Source organism: Oryctolagus cuniculus, chromosome 5, assembly GCF_051225735.1.
Source record: "Oryctolagus cuniculus isolate XC-2025 breed Fujian yellow rabbit chromosome 5, ASM5122573v1, whole genome shotgun sequence".
In the NCBI taxonomy this organism is placed as follows: Eukaryota; Metazoa; Chordata; class Mammalia; order Lagomorpha; family Leporidae; genus Oryctolagus; species Oryctolagus cuniculus.
This window is the reverse complement of record NC_142871.1, coordinates 102,945,764-102,967,726: the sequence shown is the minus strand read 5'-3', so window position 1 is coordinate 102,967,726 and position 21,963 is coordinate 102,945,764. Positions and strand designations below refer to the sequence as shown.

General features: G+C 40.4%; 1 protein-coding gene across 3 annotated transcripts in view; it reads right to left on the bottom strand.

Moving 5' to 3' along the window:
* The window catches only part of LMBRD1 (LMBR1 domain containing 1), a 143,590-nt gene that overhangs the window by 108,736 nt on the left and 12,891 nt on the right, over positions 1 to 21,963 (bottom strand). For all 3 annotated transcript variants that reach the window (XM_089333068.1, XM_008263085.5, XM_070073909.2), the window contains exon 3: positions 15,847 to 15,907. Coding sequence is in view for 2 of the 3 variants with exons in the window: in XM_008263085.5 (XP_008261307.3) it covers positions 15,847 to 15,907 (61 nt within the window). In the remaining variant the exon portion in view is untranslated. The remainder of the gene's footprint in view (positions 1 to 15,846; positions 15,908 to 21,963) is intronic.

Sequence of the window (21,963 nt, the reverse complement as noted above, 5' to 3'; positions counted from 1 at the left end):
AATTAGGAGGACATGTGGATGGGGTGCCTATGATGAGCTGCCCTTATAAAACAAGAAAGATCAGAGTATGTGTTCTCGTTCTGCCCCTGTGCCCCCCACCCCCACAGTCACGTGAGGGCACAGCAACAAAGCGGCTCTCTGAAAGCCAGGAAAGATGCCCTCTCCTGTAACCAAATTTATTGGCACCTTAATCTTGGACTTCCCAGCCTTCAGAACTAAGACAAAGCACTGAAGCACTAAAGCTGTTTTCTGTTCCATTTTGTCCAGCTTTACACTTGTTTTGGAGGGAGGGAAATCTGCCAAACTTCTTACCAGGCAGAAATCCCACCCCAAGCTCATTCAATTTTAACAACATGGAAGTATACATTATCCTCTCTCAAGAACAGAAGGGGAAACTTAAATGAGTTTCCTGGAAAGTTACATAATAAATAAAAGTCTCTTCATTTTACATATATTTGAGCACTTGCTCATGAGCCAAGTGTTCTAAGTGCTTGAGATCCATTAAGGACCAAAAGAGAAAACAACTCCTGCACTAGTGGAGTGCAGATTCCAGCAGGAGGATACAAATAATGAATAAACTAAATTATACAGCACATTAGAAGATGACTGTGTTCAGCAAGAAAATAAAGTAGACCAAGAAACGGTCCATGAGTTGAAGAACAGGTCTCATTCATAAGGCTGCATTTAAGAAAAGACTTGAAAGTTAAATGAGTTAAAGAAACTAGCCAGCAGATAATTTGGGAAGGGGGGAACATATTCCAGGCAAAGAGAACATAAACAAAGGCATGACAATAAGAGTGAACCTGCAAATAATCAAGGATTTTTAATAGTAACATTGATATACTCAGTGAAGGGAAAATGTGCTAGTTATCAATCGCCGTGTAACAGATGACCCCACACTTAAAAGACTATTATGACAGATGCTGTGACTCAGTAATAACATAATTCAGCTAAGTTTTCTATCTCGGGATTTCTCCCAAGGCAGCAATCAAGCAGTTACCCTAAGCCTTGGGAAGAACCTGCTTCCAAGTTCACTCACATAGCTGTTGGCAAAATCAGTTCCTTACTGGCTGTTGGCTTGAGGCTGCTTTCTACTCTCTGCTATGGGAGCCTCCTCTATCAGACATGAAACAACATGGGAGCTTGCTTAGGCAAAGCAAGCAATAGAAAAGAATCAGAAAGTCTGAGCAATACAAAGTAACTCTGCTTTAAAACTTAATCTCAGAAAAGACAGCCCATCTTTTTTTACCACTTGTCTCTGTTACAGACAAATTACCAGGTCCAGAACACACAAAACAATAGGGTATTACATAAATGTATGAGTACTAGCTGGTGGGGAGCATTATAAGGCATCTTAGGAGTTGGAGTAGTAGGAGGACATGAGGTCAGGTCAGTTTCTAGGATGAGGAAGAATGCCAGATCATATAAGGCCTACAAGCTTCAATAGTGACTGCACCCTTTTCATGAGAGTAAAACGGGAAGCAGGGTTTTGAGAAGATGAACAGGATCTGTCATGTTTCTAAGGGATCATTCAAACTGTTGTACCATGGATAAAACAAAGAAATATGTTGGGAAGCTTCTGCAAAACAACCCAAAAAGAGACCACAGCGGCTTGCATAGGAAAGTTGCCAGAAGACTACTTCTGGGAAGTGATCAGATTCTGGATAAATCCTAAAAATCAAGCATAAGAGAATCTTCTAGCAAACTTCATATAAAATGTGACAAAATAAAGATAGGAAGATGACTGCACGGCTTTTAGCTTGTGCAACTCTCTTACTGCTATGTACTATAAGGAAAATTATAGAGTATAACTAGAAGAGCATCAGTTGTTTTAGAAATGCTAAATGAGAAGTTTCTGATTTCTTGATAGAAAATCATCTAATAGCTGGACACAGAAATATGAAGTTCAAGAGAGGTTTATACATATATTTGAATCTGGGAGATGATATTTAGAGCCAAGCAACAGTACAAAATCACCAAGGAATTTAGTGAGATAGAGACTAGGTCTACAGAACAACCACAAATGGAAGAAGAAAAATCAAAAGTACCTGTCTCTTTCTCCAAAATCTTCAGTATACCAGGTTTATGGCACCAATGTGACAAATTAGCGGGTTGCTTAGAGATAGAAAATACAAGTCACACTAGCAATTAAGTCTAAGAGGTCATTTCTTTTCCTGATGCTTCTACTTGGAAACAAATTCTTTCGCTACTTAGTCTTAAGGAATCTTTATCAAGATAATATCTTGAGCAAACAACCAACAGCCACTTAGAAAACACACCCAGTATTTTAAAAAGGAAGAGAAGGGGTTAAGAGACAGGACACAACTATATCTTATCAAAAAGGAAAAAGAGAAAGATGAAATTTACAAAATTAGTGCTAGTCTTTCCATCTTGCCTTAAAAAGCACTGTACTGGAATATATCATTAGAGATGTTTTCAAGACAATAAAATGAAAAGGATGGAAGTTTGATGAGATGCTAAGTCAAGTCTCACAAACCCAAAATTATTTCACTAACAGCAAAGGTCTCTTGTTCTTTTATCTGACTTGAACAACAAATAACACATATGTAGCACTAATCACATGTACGACACTCTTAATACTACAATATAGGTACTACTTTGTCACCATTTCACAGGTAGACAAACCACAAAGCAATTAAATGACTTCAAGGTCCCATGTGCTCCTTTCTTTTTTTTTTTTTTTTTAAAGATTTATTAATTTGAAAGTTAGAGTTACACAGAGAGAGAAGGAGAGGTAGAGGCAGAGAGACAGAGCAGTCTTCATCCACTGGTTCACTCCCCCACTGGCCACGACGGCCAGAACTGCGCTGATTCAAGCTGCTTCTGGGTTTCCCATGGGGGTGCATGGCCCCAAGGGCTTGAGCCATCTTCTTCTGCTTTCCCAGGCCACAGCAGAGAGCTGGATTGGAAGTAGAGCAGCCGGGATTTGAACCAGTGCCCATATAGGTTGCCGGCACTGCAGGCGGCAGCTTTACCCGCAAGGCCACAGCGCTGGCCCTCCCATGTGCTCCTTTCAAATTAGATTCTAGGAATTGTAAAGCTTATTCTAGTTTGAAAGTACTCCTGCCCACCACCTTCATGTGCTGGAAACTTTATCAGCAATGCAGCAGTGTTGGGAGGTAGATGCTAAGTCAGGCAGGTGTCACTCACAAACGGATGTGATGCCATTATTAATGGAGTGGGTTCAATATAAAAGAACAAGTTCTATTCTCTCCCTCCACCCAGCCTCTCTTTGCCCTAGAAGGCCATTAGCAGATGGCAGCCTCTTGACCTTGGATTTACCAGCCTCCATAAGCACGCACCAATAAACTTCAGTCCATTATCAATTATGCAGTCTCAGTATTCTGTCACAGCAGCACAAAATGTACTCAGATAAACCCCGAGCTCAAACACATAGGAATGACACCGGTACAAATGATCACCAATTATAAAATAGAAGTGAGGAGAAAGTTCCTAAAAACTCTTTTAAATGCCATTAAAGGTCTGGTATAGAAACTGTCTGAAAGCTTCCTGGCCCACTTTATTGTCTCCTAGTTCCATAGCATAACTTATTTAAACATGTGCATGGTGTGACACACTCCGATTTTTACTACAGGATTGCTTAGTAACCAAAAAATAGGAACTTCCTAAACACCTAATACTTTGGGATTGTTTGACTAAGCTGTAAGAATAGCCATATAATGGAAAGCAGTGAAGTAAAAATGTTTAACTATACACACAATATAAAATTTCTATGGTTTGGATATGGTTCAAGTATGTATCCCAGAAGTCCATGTGCTGTAAGCTTGCTCCCCAGTATGGTGGGTTGAGGTGGTAGAACCTTTAAGAAGTGAAGAAGGGTATTAGGTCAGGAGGGTGCTGCCTGGGAAGGGACTGTTGATGTCTCACAGAGTGAGTGAGCTCTCACAAGGGAGACTATTACAAAACAAAGCAGGGCTACTCCATGTGTTTGGCCCTTTCTGCAACTTGGCTGGTTCCATTTCCATTTCTCTGCCATGTTGTTTTTTTGTTGTTGAGATATCTGTTATTTGAAAGGCAGAGTTACAGAGACACAGAGGCACAGAGAAAGAGAGAGAGAGAGAGAAGAGACAGAGGTCTTCCATCCGCTGGTTCACTCCCCAGATGGCTGCGACTGCCAGATCTGGGCCGATCTGAAGCCAGGAGCTTCTTCCTAGTCTCCCACATGGATGCAGAAGCCCAAGCACTTGGGCCATCCTCTACTGCTTTCCCAAGCCATAGAAAAGAGCTAGATCAGAAGTGGAGCAGATGGGACTTGAACCAGCACCCATACGGGATGCCAGCATTGCATAGTGACAGCTTAGCCCATTATGCCATGGCACTGGCCTCTCTCTGCCATGATGCAGCCAGAGAAGTCCTCACCAGAAGATGAACAGATGGGACCACCCAGTCTTGGACTTCCAGCCTCCACATTATGAGCTAAATAAAGCTCTTTTCTTTATAAAGAAACCAGCCTCGAGGGGATGCCATAAGAATTCTTGGGGCAAGGCTAGAAGAGCCTGTGGCAGCACGAGTCACTGGTGATATGCCTGAGAGAGAACCTTGAGAATCCTACTAGTTTTGAGTCTGGCTTGGAGGGCCCACCTAACCCTGCAGCACATTGCTTCCTCCCATCCCCCGACAAGAGTGCTGGCAGGTAGCAGGGAAAAAGCACCATCTTAATAAGGCAGTACAAGCTACCACAGCCTGCACACAACTGGGAGATTTTATCAGAGGGATAAATCCGTGGTCCCCACTGACTTTCAGTATGGACTGGAGGGTTGGTGGGGGAGGGGCGCCCACTTAAGACTGCAAAGCACTCCCCTTCCCTCACTCTATCAAGGCACCTAGACTCGACATGCCAAGGCAGAACACCACTCAGCTTCTATCAGACAGGCAGCTGGCTTCAGAAATGCTACAATTTGCTCCGTGGATAGGGAGGCTCATGGGGCTAAGAGTGGGTCCCCTGCTCCCTGTGACTGTTAGGAAACTGGTGCAGTTTTATCTATGGCACGATCTACACCCTGATTTACATCCTAGGCTCTAGCCCCCACCGCCATTGCTGGAAGCCAGGTGGCCACATGGCCCAACTGCTGCTGTCAAGCTCCACCCCCATCCTAATGGGATTCGCTACTCCTACTTCCCTGCCCGCCCTCGGGCAAAGTTTTAGAAGGGCCTGTACCTGAACATGTGGCTCTCTTGGCTCTTCTCTCCTGCTCTCTTGGGTCCTCTCTACTCTCCTCTCCCTCTCTCGTCTCTCTTCTCTCCTCACTAGCTCCTCTCCTCTCTGTTTCTTATTCTCTCCTTCTCTCTCTTTTCCTTCTTCACCCCTTCCCTCCAGCCTGCTGGTTTTCCCAATAAACCCTTTCCCTTACTCCAGATTTGGTGTGTTTTGTGACGGCCTAACAGAAATATATAACAGTGACTGTAGGAGTTCTGTGAAGCATCCGGCTTCCGAGTCTCAGAGCTCCCTGAGAGCTGGGAAGAGTCATAGCAGGGGGCTCAGCCATCACACTGAGCAAGAGATCCTTTGTGTGGTTTGTGCACTTGCCTGGGTGGGGATGTAGCCGCTGTGACCCACCCTGAGTAGCTGGTTCACCTTCCCAGAGAGTGGCTGAGGCTCTGATAACCACAGCCAATGCAATCATACTCTCACCACTTCTAAAGATACAGGAGATCTACCACTCTGGAACACTCTGGACTCTTGCCCACTCTGGAGCACCGGCCCCACCCAGCACGCGGCTCTGAATATCTGCTGACGCAGCAGACACTCCACTAAGCCATAGAAGCATATTACAAAGATAAAAGCCGTCAGAGAAGGAAACCAACATATGTTTCCACAAATGCCTAAAAAATAAATGTAGGAATGAAAGAAACATGAACAAGAAGACAGAATGTGACAGGATGTGAAGATGAACAGATTGATGAAATGCCTGAAAAGGAATGATCAGAAGATCACTCAAAAACACAGAGAAACAAATACATGAGTTAAAAAAATCCATAAAGGGCCAGCGCTGTGGTGTAACAGGTAAGGCTGCCACCTGCAGTACTGGCATCCCATATGGGCGCCGGTTTGAGACCCAGCTGCTTCACTTCCAATCACTTCCAATCCATCTCCCTGCTATGGCCTGGGAAAGCAGTAGAGGATGGCCCAAGTCCTTGGGCCCCTGCACCCGCCTGGGAGACCCAGAAGAAGCTCCTGGCTCCTGGCTTCGGATCAGCACAGCTCCGCTTGTTGCAGCCAATTGGGGAGTAAACCAACAGATGGCAGACCTCTCTCTCTCTCTCTCTCTCTCTCTGCCTCTCCTTCTCTCTCTGTGTAACTTTCCCAAGTAAAATAAATAAATATTTTAAAAAAAGAAATCCATCAATGACATGGACGAGAAATTCTACCAGGAGACACATACACTGAAGAGAAATCAACCTGAAATACTAGAAATGAAGAATTCATATGTCCAAACAAAAAAAGTAAAATAAATATGCAGGCTTGGTACTCAGAGAAGGAATATCTAAGAAGACAAATCCTTGGAAATACAAAAAAAAAATAAGAAAATTTAGAAAAACCAAAAATAGTGTTCAAGATTTATGAGATACTATCAAACGGCCAAATATACACATCTTAGGAGTTCCTGAAGGTGTGGAAAGAGAGAATTGATTAGACGACCATCAGAAAACTTACCTAATTTGGAGATAGGGACATCCAAATACAGGAAGCACATATAACTCCTGATTGACATGGTCAGAAAAGATTTTCAGCACAACACAGTATAGTCAAACTTTTAAAAGTAAAACATAAACATAAGATCATAAGATGAATGAGAGAAATGCCAGATTACCTTCAAAAGATCTCCAATTAGACTGACAGCTGAAGAATATGGCCTATGTGCTTGGGCCCCTGCTACCCACATGAGAGATGTCGAGGAAGCTCCTGGTTCCTGGCTTGGGACTGGCCCAGCCCTGGCCATTGCAGGAATTGTGGGGAACTGTGGCCATCTGGGGAGTAAACCAGTGGATGGAGGATCTCTTTCTCTGTCCTCTCTCTGTAACTCTGATTTTCAAATAAATAAATAAACCATAAAAAAAAAGATTGAAAACTGATTTCTCATCAGAAACCCTACAGGCTAAGTAAGAATGGAGATATGGTTGAAGTCATAAAGGAAAAAAATATCACTCCAGAATACTGTACCCAGAAAAGCTCTCATTTATAATTGAATGTAAAATAAAGACTTCCGAAACAAACAGAAAGAATTTGTCACCACTCGACCAACCTGACAAATACACTTAAGGATGTGCTATACACAGAAAACAGAGAAAGACAGAATCATGAAACAATGAGAAGGCAGCAAATGTCTTAATAAAAGAACTAAGGAAATCCAAAATAAACAATCGGAATACTTATGGAAAAATGACAGGACCAAGTTGTTATGTACCAATAATAACCTTGAAAAGAAATGGCCTAAATTATTCTATTAAAAGATAGACTGGCTGAATGGATTAAAAACCAAAATCCATCTATTTACTGCCTACAAGAAACATACCTCACCAACAAAGATACATACAAACTGCAAGTGAAAGTATATTCCATGCTAATAGAAAGCAAAAATGAGCATGAGTAGCCATCCTAATATCACACAAAATAGATTTTAACACAAAAACTGTTAAAAGAGACAACGAAGGGCAATATGTAATAATTAAGGGTTCAATTCAACAGTAAGATATGACTAGAGTAAATGTACAATGCACCCAATGCTAGGACACTTGGATATTTAAAAAAATGTTAATAGATCTGCAGGGAGACACAGGTTTCAATACAGTAATAATGGGGGACTTTGGCATCTCACTTTCATCAATGGACAAGTCAACTACACAGAAAATCAACAAAGAAACAACAGAGCTAATCCACTCTATTGATTAAATAGAACTGATTGGTATCTATAGAACATTTCATCCCACAGCTGCAGAATATACATTCTTTTCATCAAGCATTGAACTTTCTCTAGGATAGACCATAGGCTAGGCCATAAAGGTCCCAGCACAAATATTTGAAACAATCAAAAACTATAGACAACACCACTAATCAACAGCTTTAGCATGTATACATAAACTACAGCATGTTAATACAGCAATAAAAAACCAACAGAATACAGAAGTCTTCCAAAAGTTCATGTAAAATGTATTGTATTTTGTTTTTCCATGATTTTTTTGCTACTTACTTCAATACAGATAAACCTTAAATATATCAATCACTAAAGAATCCAAATATTTAAAAAATGCAATATGTGTTTCCATTTATATCTACCCACAAAATGATAACCTGAGAGCCAGGGCCAAGAAGAGAATGTGTCTCTGGAGGAGGGAACTGACAGACAACCACAGAAGAGCTGAACAAAAACAGCCAGAAGTAATCTGTTTAGGAAGCCCTACATTTGTACAACCCTTGCATGCATGTAAAAACAAAGCAATAATTTAAGAAAAACATCAAACAAAAGGAAAATTCACTTAAATGTTAAAAAGGTAAATGGTTTTAAAAAAAGTGAAAACCACTATGGCTTTACTACACTTATTTTTTAGTATAGTTACAGCAAGCATGAGAATAAATAAACACAAAAAATACAGTAAAGAGGTAAAAATTTAAACAAAAATTGAACCATTAAAAGCAAATAACTTAGATAAACATTAAAACATGCAAGAGATATAGAAGAATTGCATAATAAGCTTAAACATGAAATAAAACCTCACCAAGAACTAAAAAATTCACACAAGAACGCTTTTATAAAAGAACCTAGGAAAGATGCTTTAAAAATGAAAAAATTAATGAAAACATTTAGAAGGAAGAAAGGAATAAATCCTTAAATTTCTGGGGAAGGATACAACATCTCCAGATATGAGTGTCTCCTTCTGACTACAGGGCAGAGGGGCAGAAAAGAACAACAGTACCCTCTCACCCTTCAACAAGCTCTAGCAACTGTATCTCCTCCAGTCAGCTTCAGTTAACTGCGGATTGTTGAAAGCCACTCAGCAATAGGCAGCAGCAGCAATCAGCCTGCCTTCAACAATCTTTCCAGGAAAAAACAACCAAAATCCCATTAGTAGAGGAGCCTCAAAAACGTGGTTTTCAGACCTTAGGAGTTGTAGCGATCCTTTTAGAGCATCCACAATGAGAAACGATTTTCACTGTGGTATCACGATGTTATCTGCCATTGCACTTATGCTTATATTTGAGCTGATGATGGTAAAACAACAGTGGAAAGAAACTGCAAGACCACGGACCCAAATTGAATTCTTGGAGGCAGAGGGAAGTCTGAAACTTTTATTCATGAATGTCTACTTTGAAGCAATAAAATTCTATAAATGTCAACTTTAGAGTATATATCTGTTTTTCATGTATTAAGATTTATTACATTAGACTTAATTAACAAAGAGGTGATTATTCCAACTATTCCCCATTTGGCAGCCCAATTTTAACTGTTAAATCTGGAAAAAAAAAAATAGTACCCATTGTAGATTATAAAAATCTTAATGCTATATGCCATCCATTATGTCCACCATACCTTATACCTAATATTAACATATCTGATGCCTTTCAATAGATAAATGATGTTTCTTCACTATTACAAGTGTGGCAAATGTGTTTTGCTCAAAGCTTTTCCAACAGCCCCTCAGTCTCAGTTTGCCTTCACCTTGAAAGGACTCTTCTTCTAAGGTATACATGGGCACCTCATTGACTTTGCCATCACATACATTACTTTGCAAAGAATTTAACTGTGCCCGTCATTTATTAGGAACACAAGCACACACACATTGATGACATCCTCCCTATATGCAACTATTTGACATACTTGCGAAGAACATACAAGGTTAATACCTTATCATCCTACTTGAGTTTTGGTGCAATGCATGCCTCATTTAAAAGATTAATTGTCACTGATGCTACAAATCACACTAGCTTATATGGGCCACTCTCCAATGAAAGGGGCTAAAAATCAGTCAAAATAAATTCTATAGGCACTCTCCTTAGTACTCTCAGTGACTTCTTCACTGTAGGGGTGCACAAGCCTTCTGAAGTCTCTGGATCATCTATGATGTCCATTAGTTCTCAAGGGTTATGATGCAAGAAATTACTTTTCTTGGAACCTTGCTATGTTCCCGTAAAATTAAATTAGATGACTATTAACTGATATACTAGAAATATAGTCTCCCATACAATTTGAGAATGTGATTCTCCAAACCATGTTGTCTACTAGGACTTTGTCCATGGATAGAGGACAGTCAAACCTGAGCACGGCTACTGCAACCCAAACTTGGCATACTCCACTTGGCAGAGGGGATGTCCTCCAATGTCTACTGTCTATGTCCAGATGTCAGGCAGGAGGTCACCCCTCTAGCAAATAAGAAAAGCCATTTAATTTCAGCTAGACACCATTCTGCTGACTGTAGATCTCATTACTCTTGGTCTGGATGCATTCACTGGTTGCAATCCAGAAACCCAAAGTTACCACAGACATATCATTGGCAAACATGGAACTCCACTAACAAAAGCTTAAACCAAGAGTTACGGCTTAATATCTATTTTAACACAATTTCTCAGAAACCATCTAGCCCAAACCTTGGACAGCTGGAAGCTGTAATACTTGGCCCACCCATAAATGAAACTTTGTGCCAGATGGGTTCTATATCCTTGAACTACAAGCAGAGTATTACAGACATTAATACTCCAAGTTGATCCAGCTCCCCGCTAATGTGTCTGGGAAAGCAGCACAGAATTGCCCAAATGCTTGGGTCCCTGCATCATATGAAAGACCTGGAAGAAGCTCCTGACAAAAGTCTGGCCTGGCCACAGTCATTGCAGCCATTTAGGGAATGAACAAACCAAAAGGAAGATCAATCTCTCCCTCTCTCTCTCTGTCAGGATGGCCAAGCAGTCTAAAGTATCAGACTCTCTCACTCTATAACACTTTCAAATACATAAATAAATCTTTTAAAAGTAGCTCACTTCAGTAGATGCCCCATTGCTCAGCCATTGTGACTTTTAATACCTTAAGGTCTTTTTTTTTAGAAACCTTTTATTTAATGAGTACAAATTTTGTTAAGTACAACTTTTTTTTTTTTTTTTTTTTTTGGACAGGCAGAGTGGACAGTGAGAGAGAGAGAGACAGAGAGAAAGGTCTTCCTTTTGCCGTTGCCGTTGGTTTACCCTCCAATGGCCACCGCGGCCGGCGTATCGCGCTGATCCGAAGCCAGGAGCCAGGTACTCCCTCCTGGTCTCCCAAGCGGGTGCAGGGCCCAAGGACTTGGGCCATCCTCCACTGCACTCCCAGGCCATAGCAGAGAGCTGGCCTGGAAGAGGGGTAACTGGGACAGAATCTGGCGCCCCAACCGGGACTAGAACCCGGTGTGCCGGCGTCGCAGGCGGAAAATTAGCCTAGTGAGACGCGGCACCAGCCTAAGTACAACTTTAAGCATATAGTGATTCTTCACAACATACCCGCCCTCGCACCCACATTCCCATCCCACTTCCTCCTCCCTCTCCCATTTCCAGTCCCATTCTCCATTAAGATTCATTTTCAATTAACTTTCTACACAGAAGACCAACTCTATACTAAGTAAGGATTTCAACAATTTGCACACATACACACACAAAATAGAAAAAAATTGTTTGAGAACAAGTTTTACTGTTAATTCTCATAGTACAACTCACTGAGGACAGAGGTCCTGCATGAGGAGTAAGTGCACAGTGACTCCTGTTGTTAATTTAACAATTAACACTATTATGTATGATGTCAGTGACCACCCAAGGCTCTTGATATGAACTGCCAAGACTATGGAAGTGAGTATATATCTGTTTAATAATCTAATTGTAGATATATATATATATATATATAAAGAATACTGTGTCTCACAATATCTCAACATTATTGCTATTTTAGCAATTATGAGATACACTTGCTTTTTTTTTTTTTCCAGAAAATTTTTTTTTTTACTTGGAGGTACCACTGAGAGATGAGCAATGGTTAACCAGACCATTGAATATTAAGCAATGAATGATGAGACTGTCACTTTAAAAATGATAAGTGATAGCATTTGTTATTGATGATAAAACTCAAGCACTCAAGACAAAATCAGAATTTTGGAAGACCTGAATTCACCACCTTGAGCTTTATAACTTTCTAGTACATAAGAACTTGTTTTGAGAAAAAAATAGTGGTGACATTAATGAATGTGATTTTTCAATGTATAATGATATGTGCCAATATTTGGAAGACCTATATTATTAAGTGAGCCAATATCTTCCAAATGAATAAAGCAAGATGTCAAAAATCATGCATAGATGCAAGATACATTCCAAGTGCAAATAGACCAAGGGATCTTAGTGTAATGGTGTGTGAAAAGGCAGTGAGAGTACAGATTTCAATCAGTAATATAAAGAAGGTTAATACTTCTACACATTTTCACTGAGGAAGACGGCTGAAATCACTTTATCAGAGTGTTTAAGAACTTGAACTTTTTCAACCAAAATCTCTTCTATAGAAAGCTAGCATCTAAACTGGCACCTAAAATAATCTGACAAATATAGAAAAAAACCCTGCAACAGTGGCTCTTTGGAAGAAAATATGCATACAATCTACAATAGCATTAATTAAGTAACTGAACATTAATTTCAATACTCTAAAAAAGTGTCTAACGACTTGTTTGTAGGAAGCTTTCCATTTGAAAATACACATGGAATTCCAACATAAACTACAATTAAAAGCATATTTTGTCTCACAGATTCCATGTTCAGCCTCCCTATTCACCCAAAAGTCTCTCTCATTGCACACGTATGAGTCTCCTTGTAAAAAATCCACTGTCCCCAGCCACAGGTTCCTAAACCTGGCTGTGCTAAAAGCAGAATTGGTGTTATTAACTTTCTAGTAATAGATTACAGACTGTCTATCACACCAAAGTAAATTAGAATCTCCCTGGACACAACTGAGTATTCAGTATTATTTAAAAGATCCCCAGATGATTTCAGATTGCTCTGGGGGATTCAAAGTTGCTAGCCGTTGCCACAGTTAATATTCCCACACCACTCACTAAAAGGCAGCTCCAGTTGTTGATGTTAAGATCTACTTTAGGAACTCATTAACAAAATGATCTCTGGAGCCAGTGTTCTGGTGCAGTGGGTTACACTGCTGCCTGCAATGCCAATATTCCACGTGGGCACTGGTTCATGTGCAGGGTGCTCCACTTCTGATCCAGCTCCCTGTTAACGTGTCTGGGAAAGCAGTGTTAGATGTGGTTGGGCCTCTGCAACCCTGTGGGAGACCCAGCTGGAGTTTCTACCTCTGGTTTCAACTTGGCCCTGCCCTGGTTGTTACAGCCATGGCCCTGCCCTGGTTGTTACAGCCATGCCAGAAGTAAATCAGCAGATGGAAGATCTCTCTCTGTGTATCTCTCTCTGTAATAATTTTGCCTACCAAAAAAAAAAAAAAAAAGTGATCTTTAACATCAATTTCTTCATCACTAGAAGGTAGAAAATTTTTAAAAAGAGATAACCATTAAGGAAAATTTAGAAAGACGTTGAACATGAATTCTCACATACTACCTGGAAAGGTGAGAAAATGAGAAAGTGCTGATCAATTTGGAAACAGTAGATGAACTGTAGAATCAGACACAGGTAACATATAGAAACAGTGTTGTGGACTACCTGAGTTTGTATAGTTCTCAGGAACCAGAAAAAGTTATCTAATAGGTAGCATCTAGCATTTCAGGAAAACAGCTGGGCTTGAGGATATAAGCTATCTTAGAAGCTGCGCAATCTTTTCATGCTCCCAGCTGTAGGTCACCACCAAGCCAAAGTTAAAGGCCCATGAGAATACTTCAGAAAGTTTGTGAAAATAGGATTAAAAATTTATTTTGATGAAAAAATGAAAGTCATGCATTTGAAGGGTCTTCAAAAAGTCCATGATATCTGGGTTCTAGTCCCGGTTGGGGCGCCGATTCTGTCCTGGTTGCTCCTCTTCCAGTCCAGCTCTCTGCTGTGGCCCAGGAGTGCAGTGGAGGATGGCCCAAGTGCTTGGGCCCTGCACCAGCATGGGAGACCAGGAGGGAGTACCTGGCTCCTGACTATGGATCAGCACAGCGTGCTGGCAGTAGTGGCCATTTGGGGAGTGAACCAATGGAAGGAAGACCTTTCTCTCTGTCTCCCTCTCTCTGTCTAACTCTGCCTGTCAAAAAAAAAAAAAAAAATTCCATGAGAAATATGTATTATAAAAAATATTCTGAAGTTTTTTGCATCCAAATAAACTTTTAATTCTATTTTTCTATTAACTTTTTAAAATACTCTCTTAGTATCTATAGCTGAGGTGGATATGACTAACATGAAAATAACCATTAACATCATCCAACAAGATGTTGTTTTATTTCCATAGTCATCATAGAATCTTCGATTTGGAATCTGGCTTTTCATGCAAATTTTTAACTTAAACCAAGTGTCTCAACTATCCTATCTCAATGAATTTCTCACTATAACCTAAATGCTGCAGAGAATCCCAAAAGTCCTTAAAGTGTCTGTCTATAATGATTAGCTTATCTTCAACACATTTGAAATGGTACTAAGTAAACATAATACTTGGAAGGATTGAGAAAAATACTCAATAAAATCCATTCTATAGACTTAATTTTCTCCATGGACCCAAACAACTGAAAAGCTTCACAAACTGACATTTTGGTTTATAAGTCTCGTGATTACAATGGATTTGTCCAGTTTCCTCCAGGTTCAAGGGTAAAGCATTGCTCATGGCCATAGTTCACTGACATGTAAGTTGGCTTATCTTGTCATATGTTCTCTACTATAGGATGACTATACTTTAGTATCTCACAGATGACATATTTTGCACTTTAAAATGTTTTAAAAAGTGTTTTAGAGCCTTCTAATAAATCTATACTAAAAAGGAAACATGATACTTAAAATAGAACCATTTTGAAAGTCTTAACTTACTGGGCTTAAAATTAGGTTTTATTATATCTAATGTTTTCATCATGAATATTACACTCTATACTAAAATACCACAAAAAATTTTCTAAACTCCATATCAAAGCAATAGAATGTCATGAGTCTTTAAGATTTTAAATCAGGGGAAAAGGCAAAGGTCAAAACCACAGCAGCTAAATTAAAATCCAAAGAAACCTTGAAAAAGAAGTCTCATCAACAGACATTTCTGTAGATTGTCTCAGTTTAATATTCATCATTGGAAAAAAAAAAAAAAAACAGCATCACTTCCCTAACTCAGTAATTATGCATTGTTGTAAAAACATGACTCTCATGATTTTGCAAAGAGAAAATGTTAGAAACATTCAGGTGGTTATCATATAGCTTTCATTATCTAATAACAAGAAAAGAGGGGGACAGAGCAGGAAGGAAGGAGACTCAATCAACCATAATTCCTGGATTAGAATGGCTCTACAGAGTACAATACGGTGGATGCTACTAATTCCCCAGAATGCACTCTTCTGCTATCAACACTTAGGAACTGAGAACTGAGACTTTAAAAGGAGAACTCAAGCAAAGGAAATTAGTAATGATAACAAAACTAGATTTGCAAGATTTAAAGTAACTTGACTGAAACAACCACCACAAACTAATGTTAAAGGTGAACCTAATTAACGCAAAACAGGTTAAAGTTTCTGGATGTTGAAATGAAGGCATATTATTTACTCCTGGTATACGAAATACTCTGGTATACGAAATATTAACTTTATATGTAACATCAAAATGTAAAAGTCCATAACCAGCTTTATTCTACATTTTGGTGAGCTTCCCAAGCAGGAAATAAAACTGATACTTACTATAGTAACCATATAATACAGTGTCTTCAATCTGTCTGCTGACATTAGCATTAGCCCATTCCTAGAATAGAAACAATAAAAATACTAATGAAACATCCATTCATCTAACAAATATAGTTAACTTTTCATAGGACTAAACATCACTTCTAAAATCTATCATTTCTTCAAGAAGTGACAAATACACATAATTTTCAATCAGTGAACTCTGAGATGACAACATAATTCTGAGGAAATAACACACACATACATAAAGGCACCTAACTCAGACTGAAGATCAGAGGATGGCTTTTCGAAACCTACTCTAAACTGAGGCCTGAAGGAAAAATGATATTCTCAGAGAAAAGGAGAAAATAGCAGGAAGGAAAGAAATATAAAAGAGGGTTTTGAAAAAACTGTAAGAGCCTAATACATTCACTAGAGATTTTGGAAAAGTAAATAAAAGCAAGTGTAGAGAGGGAGGTAAGGGGGTATGAGGAGGCACTGGGGAGTCATGCTAAGTATTTTGGACTTTATCCTAAAGTCAGTGAAAAAATCATGATATATTTTATGTAGAGTAACAAACTTGATTTGTATTTCAAAAATAACTTATTTGTGTATGCTACACAATTTTAAAGAAATACCTAAAAGTTAGTCTAGACTCCTTTGCATCCATCCCACAGTGCTCTTTAAACTACTAAACTTAAAAAAAGTGATTCAAATTTGTCTTTTCAAACAGAAAAAATGCACATTAGTCTGAACTGAGGTATGTCATAGATTTTTTTGTCTAATGCCTAAATTCTGTGAAAAATTAAACTGGGAGAGTCGAAGGAAGTGATCACTGTTATTTAATAAAGACTGAAATTATAATCCAGGTCAACAAGTTTTTATAAATACTTTGAGTTCAAGTCAGTGGTAACACCCCAGTGTAACTGTTCTTAAGAAGGATATCAGGCCGGCGCCGCGGCTCACTAGGCTAATCCTCCGCCTAGCGGCGCCGGCACACCGGGTTCTAGTCCCGGTCGGGGCGCCGGATTCTGTCCCGGTTGCCCCTCTTCCAGGCCAGCCCTCTGCTGTGGCCAGGGAGTGCAGTGGAGGATGGCTCAGGTGCTTGGGCCCTGCACCCCATGGGAGACCAGGAAAAGCACCTGGCTCCTGGCTCCTGCCATCGGATCAGCGTGGTGCGCCGGCCACAGCGCGCCAACCGCGGCGGCCATTGGAGGGTGAACCAACGGCAAAGGAAGACCTTTCTCTCTGTCTCTCTCTCTCACTGTCCACTCTGCCTGTCAAAAAATAAAAAAAAAAAAAAAAAAAAGAAGGGTATCAATATTAAATTTCCCTTAAAAGAATTTTAGATTTATTTCTCTTTGTTTTCCTTTTTTGCCTACTGACACCTCTACCAAAGAACATTTATGCATTGCTTGTTGATAAATGCTGAAAAGAAAATATAATACAAATTTACTTATATAAATGCAAAGTTTTAATACACAATGTAAAAGAATACAATATTTGTCCAATGACAATAAAGACTACTAAGCGCAAGTAAAAACATATTAGCTACACAAAGACAACTATTAATGATAGCACCTAAAAGATTTAAATAAATGGAAGGTCACCTGTTCCCAAATGTAAAGATTTTAAATACCAATTCCCTCTAAAATAATCTCTAAAACAATATATATTATCAATCAAAATCCCAATTTGTTAGGAAGTAGAATATATTGACATATTGCTTCTAAAAGACATCTGAAAACACAGCTAGGCAAGGGCCAGGAAAAAAATATTTAAAAGACTAACAATACTACGCTTAATTAATTCTGCACTTCACCAACAACTACATTTTACTAGTGAAACATGAAAAGTTATTTTTACAGTAATCTTTCACCTACATAATTGGTAAAATTTAAGTTGATAATGTCCAGTTGAGGCAAAACATGGAGGAAAAGCCATCTCCTACTCAGTGATGGTAAGAAGAATCGTCTGTGACCTAGGCATCTTTTCTCCAATCTATCCTAAAAATTATCATCCTACTTTATTTGAACAATATTTCTTTTTTTGTTTGTTTTTTTTTTGTTTGTTTTTTTTTTGACAGGCAGAGTGGACAGTGAGAGAGAGAGACAGAGAGAGAAAGGTCTTCCTTTGCCGTTGGTTCACCCTCCAATGGCCGCCGCTGCAGCCGGCGCACCGCGCTGATCCGATGGCAGGAGCCAGGATCCAGGTGCTTTTCCTGGTCTCCCATGGGGTGCAGGGCCCAAGCACCTGGGCCATCCTCCGCTGCACTCCCTGGCCATAGCAGAGAGCTGGCCTGGAAGAGGGGCAACCGGGACAGAATCCGGCGCCCCAACCGGGACTAGAACCCGGTGTGCCGGCGCTGCAAGGTGGAGGATTAGCCTATTGAGCCACGGTGCCGGCTTGAACAATATTTCTTTACTTACTTATTTATTTGAAAGGCAGAGAGACAGAGACAGGCAAATAGAAAGAGTTCCTCTGATCCACTGCTGCATCCCCAAATGACAATAGCCAGGCTTGGTCAGGGCTGAACCCAGGAGCCAAGAACTCAATTCAAGTCTCCCACATGGGTGGGAAGAACCCAAATGCTTAAGCCATCACCTGTTCCCTCCCAGGGTACACATTATCAGAAGCTGGAATTGGAGGCAGAGCAGGTACTAAAACCCAGACACTCTAAAATGGGACATGGACATCCCAGTAGGATTTTAACCACTAGGCCAACAGTGGGGAATGTCTGGCCCACGGGTACATAAGGCCCATGTAATCACTGGGTCTGACCCTGTCAAGGCAATCGCCTCTGGGACTCGAAATTCAAAAAATCTATAGCAGGCTAATTTTTAAGCTGGTAACTTTTTATAGCCCATGAATAAATAATGTTATAAATATCCAAATGGTCCTTTGCATAAAAAAAGATTTCCCATCCCCTGCTCCAAGCCAAATGCCTGCCCCTAAAGATACATTTTTTTAAAGCCAAGCAATATTGTCCAACAAATGACCTCAGGATTCTTCCTGGGCTGCTCCCACTAAGAGAGTCCAAATGTGGTCTCCCTTTCCCACGTTGGAAAAGATACTCGCAATTTCAATTACTCATGAGACCAAGGAAGCCAAAGTATCCCCAGGTGTTTAGCAACCAGACTATTCTAGCACTCCATGAATAGCCTGTATCTCCTCAGCTGCAATTACTTGACATCCAAGTCCACAGCGTTTGTCTACCTGCAAGACCACCCTTCTGCTGACCCTATAAGAAAGAAGATGAAGTTGAGGCACCTGTGCTAAGGCCGCTGCACTTTGAGAGAGCTTATCTGTTCATAATGTTGAATTATAAAAGAACCTACACATTTGCTGACCTTATCTCAGTAAATTCAAACCTGAATCAAGTAATATTTATTTGGTTTTCTGAAGAGCCTTTTGCCAAACAGTATTCACGAGAATGTTGTTTAGAATATCTCTAAAAAGAAAAAACAAACAAGGAATCGGTGATAATCTCAATTTCCAGAGCAGAAATGTTAAAGTGTATTGCTATACACTCAACATAGAATACATTGCAGACATTAAAAATGAGACGAGGGCCAACACTGTGGCACAGCTGGTTAAGCTGCGGTTTGTGACACCAGCATCCCATATTGGAGTGTTGGTTAGAGTCCCTGCAACTGTACTCCTGGTCCAGCTTATGCTAATGTAAATGGGAAGGCTTCAGAAAATGTTCCAAGTACTTAGGTCTCTTCCACTCATGTTGGGGACCAGGATGGAGTTCCTGGCTCCTGGCTTCAGCCTGGCCCAGCCCTGGCTGCTGCAGCCACTTTTTGAGTGAACCAGCAGATGGGAGATCTCTGTCTCCCCTCTCTCTATTGCTCTGCCTTGCAAATTAACCAATTCATCTTTTAGAAAACTTAAACCTGCCTGGGCTCAAGTCCTGGCTCAGTTTCTGATTCCAGTTTCCTGTTAAATGCGCACCCTGGAGGCAACAGATGATGGCTCAAGTATTTGGGTCCCTGCCACTCATGTGGGAGACTAGGATTGAGTTCTGGGTTCCTAGCTTCACTTTCGTCCAGCTCCAACTCTTGTAGGCATTTGGGGAGTGAACCAGAAGATGGAAGCTATCTCTCTGTGAGTGTGTATGTGTGTGTGTGTGTGTGTGTACCTCTATTTTTGCATCTCAATTTTTTTCTTAAGTGTTAAACTTTAAAATCAGATAAGAGCCCAATCTTGGTAAACAAAATTAAAGACAGAAATCTGGGGCCAGTATTGTGGCATGACTGGTTAAGCCACCGCCTGCAACGCTGGCATCACATATGGGAGCTGATTCAAGTCCAGACTGCTCCACCTCCACTCTAGCTCCCTGCTAATGTGTCCGGGAAAACAAAGAGGATGGCCCAGGTCCCCTGCATCCTCCTGGGAGACCCAGAAGAAGCTCCTGGCTCCTGGCTTTAGTCTGGCTTAGTCCTGGCTGTTGTGAGCATTTGGGGAGTGAACCAGAGTTTGGAAGAGCTCTCTCTCCCTCTCTCTCTCTCTGTAACTCTGACTTTCAAATAAGTAAATAAACCTTAAAAAAAGAAAAACCTAGATTGCAGTAAAATCTTTTTTTTCTTAATCCGAGATCATTTAAGTCTCAAGAATCACTGAAATGTAACATCTTTTATTCAACAAGATTTTTTTTGTCTAACCAGTTCTTATGGTAATAAGAAAATATAACTGCTACAATTTTAAAGCTACAAATATGTGTAAAATGTACATCATTCAAGTACTATTAGTATTTTGGACTTTTATACATTCTATTCCCTCCAAAATATCTGATGTCATGTCAAGAGAGCTTATTTTATGAAACTTTTCTTATTCTACATTTTGAGAAGTACTATGTATGCCCTTGGTATGTTTTATAAACTATCATCTTCCACCCCAGAAACTAAAAGGAACTTCAGTCATTCAAAACACAAAGGAATATGAGAAAGACTATTTTAAAAAGGTATTAAATAAAGCATATTTCACAAGAAAGGGAAAAGATATGCATTCCACTGAACAAAGATATAGTGGGTCACATGTGTAATTTCCCTTTCTCATTCTTCAAGATTGATGTTTTTTTTTTTTTTTTTTTTTTTTGACAGGCAGAGTGGACAGTGAGAGAGAGAGAGACAGAGAGAAAGGTCTTCCTTTGCCGTTGGTTCACCCTCCAATGGCTGCCGCGGCCGGCGTGCTGCGGCCGGCACACCGCGCTGATCCGATGGCAGGAGCCAGGTGCTTCTCCTGGTCTCCCATGGGGTGCAGGGCCCAAGGACTTGGGCCATCGTCCACTGCACTCCCTGGCCACAGCAGAGAGCTGGCCTGGAAGAGGGGCAACCGGGACAGAATCCGGAGCCCTGACCGGGACTAGAACCCGGTGTGCTGGCGCCGCAAGGCGGAGGATTAGCCTAGTGAGCCGCAGCGCCAGCCAAGATTGATGAGTTTTTAAGACCCTCTGTGGAACATAAGCTCCAACATGACTCTCCTCACTTTTACCTGATAATCTCACCTTAGATCAATGACTGTTATTCAGTAGCCAATTTGTTTCCCGTGGGACATCTGGCAATGTCTAGAGAATTGGTCAGGGAATGGGGAGTAGGCAGAGTGCTGCAAGAATCTAGCAAATAGAGGCCAAAGATGTTGTTGAACACCTACAATGCATAGGACAGTCCCCTCTAACCAAGAATTATTCATTGTAAGATGTCAGTGATTGAGAAACACTGGCTTAGATACTCTAAAATAATTTGAAGCCAAAACACAGAGGCTCACTCAACTCCCTACTAAATTTGAAACCCAGCTCAATCTGTATCCTAAGTCTTCCTTCCTCCAAAGTGCCCATACTCCTATTTATGTTCCAGTTCTTTCACTTTTAGAAATCAAACTCCTTTGCCTTCTCAAGGACATTACACCTGCAATGGTATTTTTCTCCTCACTCAAAAATTTCTCTACTCTATTGAATTCTAAAGTATGCAAACTCTAGTAACCTCACGCATAAGCACACATAAAAAATATCCCCATAAACACCACTTCTTAATCCCCTAGAGGACAAAACTTCCTGAAAAGTTGTCAGCATTCTCTACCACTACTCTCTCATCTCTCTTTAACATTTAACCCACTCCAATCTGACTACTCTAC